At 40.9% G+C, this 1798-nt stretch overlaps 1 protein-coding gene across 1 annotated transcript in view; it reads left to right on the top strand.

Annotated features, from left to right (window-relative positions):
• The window catches only part of ago4 (argonaute RISC component 4), a 28030-nt gene that overhangs the window by 14935 nt on the left and 11297 nt on the right, over positions 1 to 1798 (top strand). Inside the window, exon 10 of the mRNA XM_020597641.1 lies at positions 1 to 117. This exon is cut by the window's left edge and continues 4 nt beyond it. Within this exon, the coding sequence (XP_020453297.1) occupies positions 1 to 117 (117 nt within the window). The remainder of the gene's footprint in view (positions 118 to 1798) is intronic.

Genomic DNA, 1798 nt, shown 5'->3' with positions numbered 1-1798 from the left:
AGCATGGTTGGGGGCCCAGACCCTTACCTGAAGGAATTTGGCATTGTTGTGCACAATGACATGACAGAGGTGACGGGGCGTGTCCTCCCAGCGCCCATGCTACAGTATGGGGGCCGGGTGAGTACAGACACAGGGAGGGACTGTGGCAGGGTGAGTACTGGGCAGGGGCTACACTCTGGGGGCGCAAAGCTGACTGGGAGCACACAGGGTGGGGGGCATTATGGAGTGAATGCTGGGAGATGGGGGAAGATCCAGTTGTGTACAGGCTACTCAGAAAGGGGACAGATGTGAGATCTGATTCATCTTTGATAATTGGCTGCATTTTGATCAGAAAATAATGAATGAATGAAATCAGTGAATGTTTTTGTCACAGCAAAGTTGACTAATGAATTTTTGAAATGGTTAAAAATGGACTGGCAAGCGTTACACTGAACAGTGTAGCGATTACATGCAGTTTACCTGGAAGTTTGAAATAACGGCATTAGTTTGTCACTACAACATTCAGGTAGTGTTTGCAGTGCTGTAAGACCTGGATCTTGCCCCATGTTATAATCCTGTGGTTTATCTCGGCAGTCTTGGTGTGTGCATCTCCATTACATACTGTTTTCCCTTAGTGACACAGCTACTAAGTGTGTAAATATTGCATTACAGATAGATGAGGCCTTGGCTTCTCACTTATTGCATTCAGTATGAAATCAGAATAAAAGAAACAAGACATTAGTCACTGAAGACTGCTGAGATTTACCTGCTGAGTCTCAGATCAGCCATTTAGAAAACCTTAAGTAGACCTGTATGGACCTGAAAAGCAGTTATTTCCACTCAGCTCATCAACTGGGAAAATTTTACCCATTTAAAAGTATTATATTATTATTTTTAAATTAATTAATTAATTAATTTTTTACTAAAGTACCGACCTCTGACTCCTTTTACTGCTTGGTTGTACAGCATGAGAGGCTGAAGTGGGATTCAAGGATTGTATGTAAGGGGAAGAAACATATGTGTTGTCAACAGGAGGACGAGAAGACTCAAAGCCATGCAGCCTTAAAGTAAAATTGGTCTAAAATATTTGCTTGTAAAGCCTGTAGAGTGAATTTGTAAAGTGAACCTCAATATGAGAATGTACATACTACAGGGCCTAGAATATAACACTCCATTCACAGATGGCATACAATGATTATGCTAAGATAAGATGAAACTTTAAAGATGCCTGTGAAGAAGTTGGTTCAGGCTTTGGCTGTCTCTCTGTACGTGTTCCTCTACATAATTAAAGCACATTGTTTTCTGAAAAACTGCCAGTGCCAAGCTTAAAGCACATATTTGGTGCCTGAACTCTTGTCGATTTATTTAATTAGGATTCTGTCATAACACTTATTGTGAAAAACTTGGCCACTTGCCTGCTGGGATATTGAGTCTGATCGGCTTCCAGTGAAGTGCCTTGAAAATGTAGACTGAAAGCTTCCCCATCCCCAGTGGCACGCTGATGTTGGTGCACATGCATCAAAGACAGATGGTCTCCGATGAGACTGTATGTACAGTGTGTGAGATGGGAAAGGCTACAGTCTGTTTCCTGTGTAGCATGCACTAGGAAGTTTTTGCTTGCATTATCCTATAATAATTTATTAGGTAGTTTTTACAACTTTGCTAATGATTTGGAGAAACTTAACTTTTCTTGGCATATTACTCAAGTAGTTTATTGTGGTTACTTGTTTTGGAGAATAAAGCTTTTAATGGTCTCTGGCAAATCTTATTAACTTAATTAAAGGCCACTGCCCTTTGGATTTGTATTCACAACCGCTCT

This window comes from Monopterus albus, unplaced genomic scaffold (assembly GCF_001952655.1).
Source record: "Monopterus albus unplaced genomic scaffold, M_albus_1.0 scaffold34.1, whole genome shotgun sequence".
NCBI classification, from domain to species: domain Eukaryota; kingdom Metazoa; phylum Chordata; class Actinopteri; order Synbranchiformes; family Synbranchidae; genus Monopterus; species Monopterus albus.
This window is presented reverse-complemented; position numbering and strand designations above follow the sequence as displayed.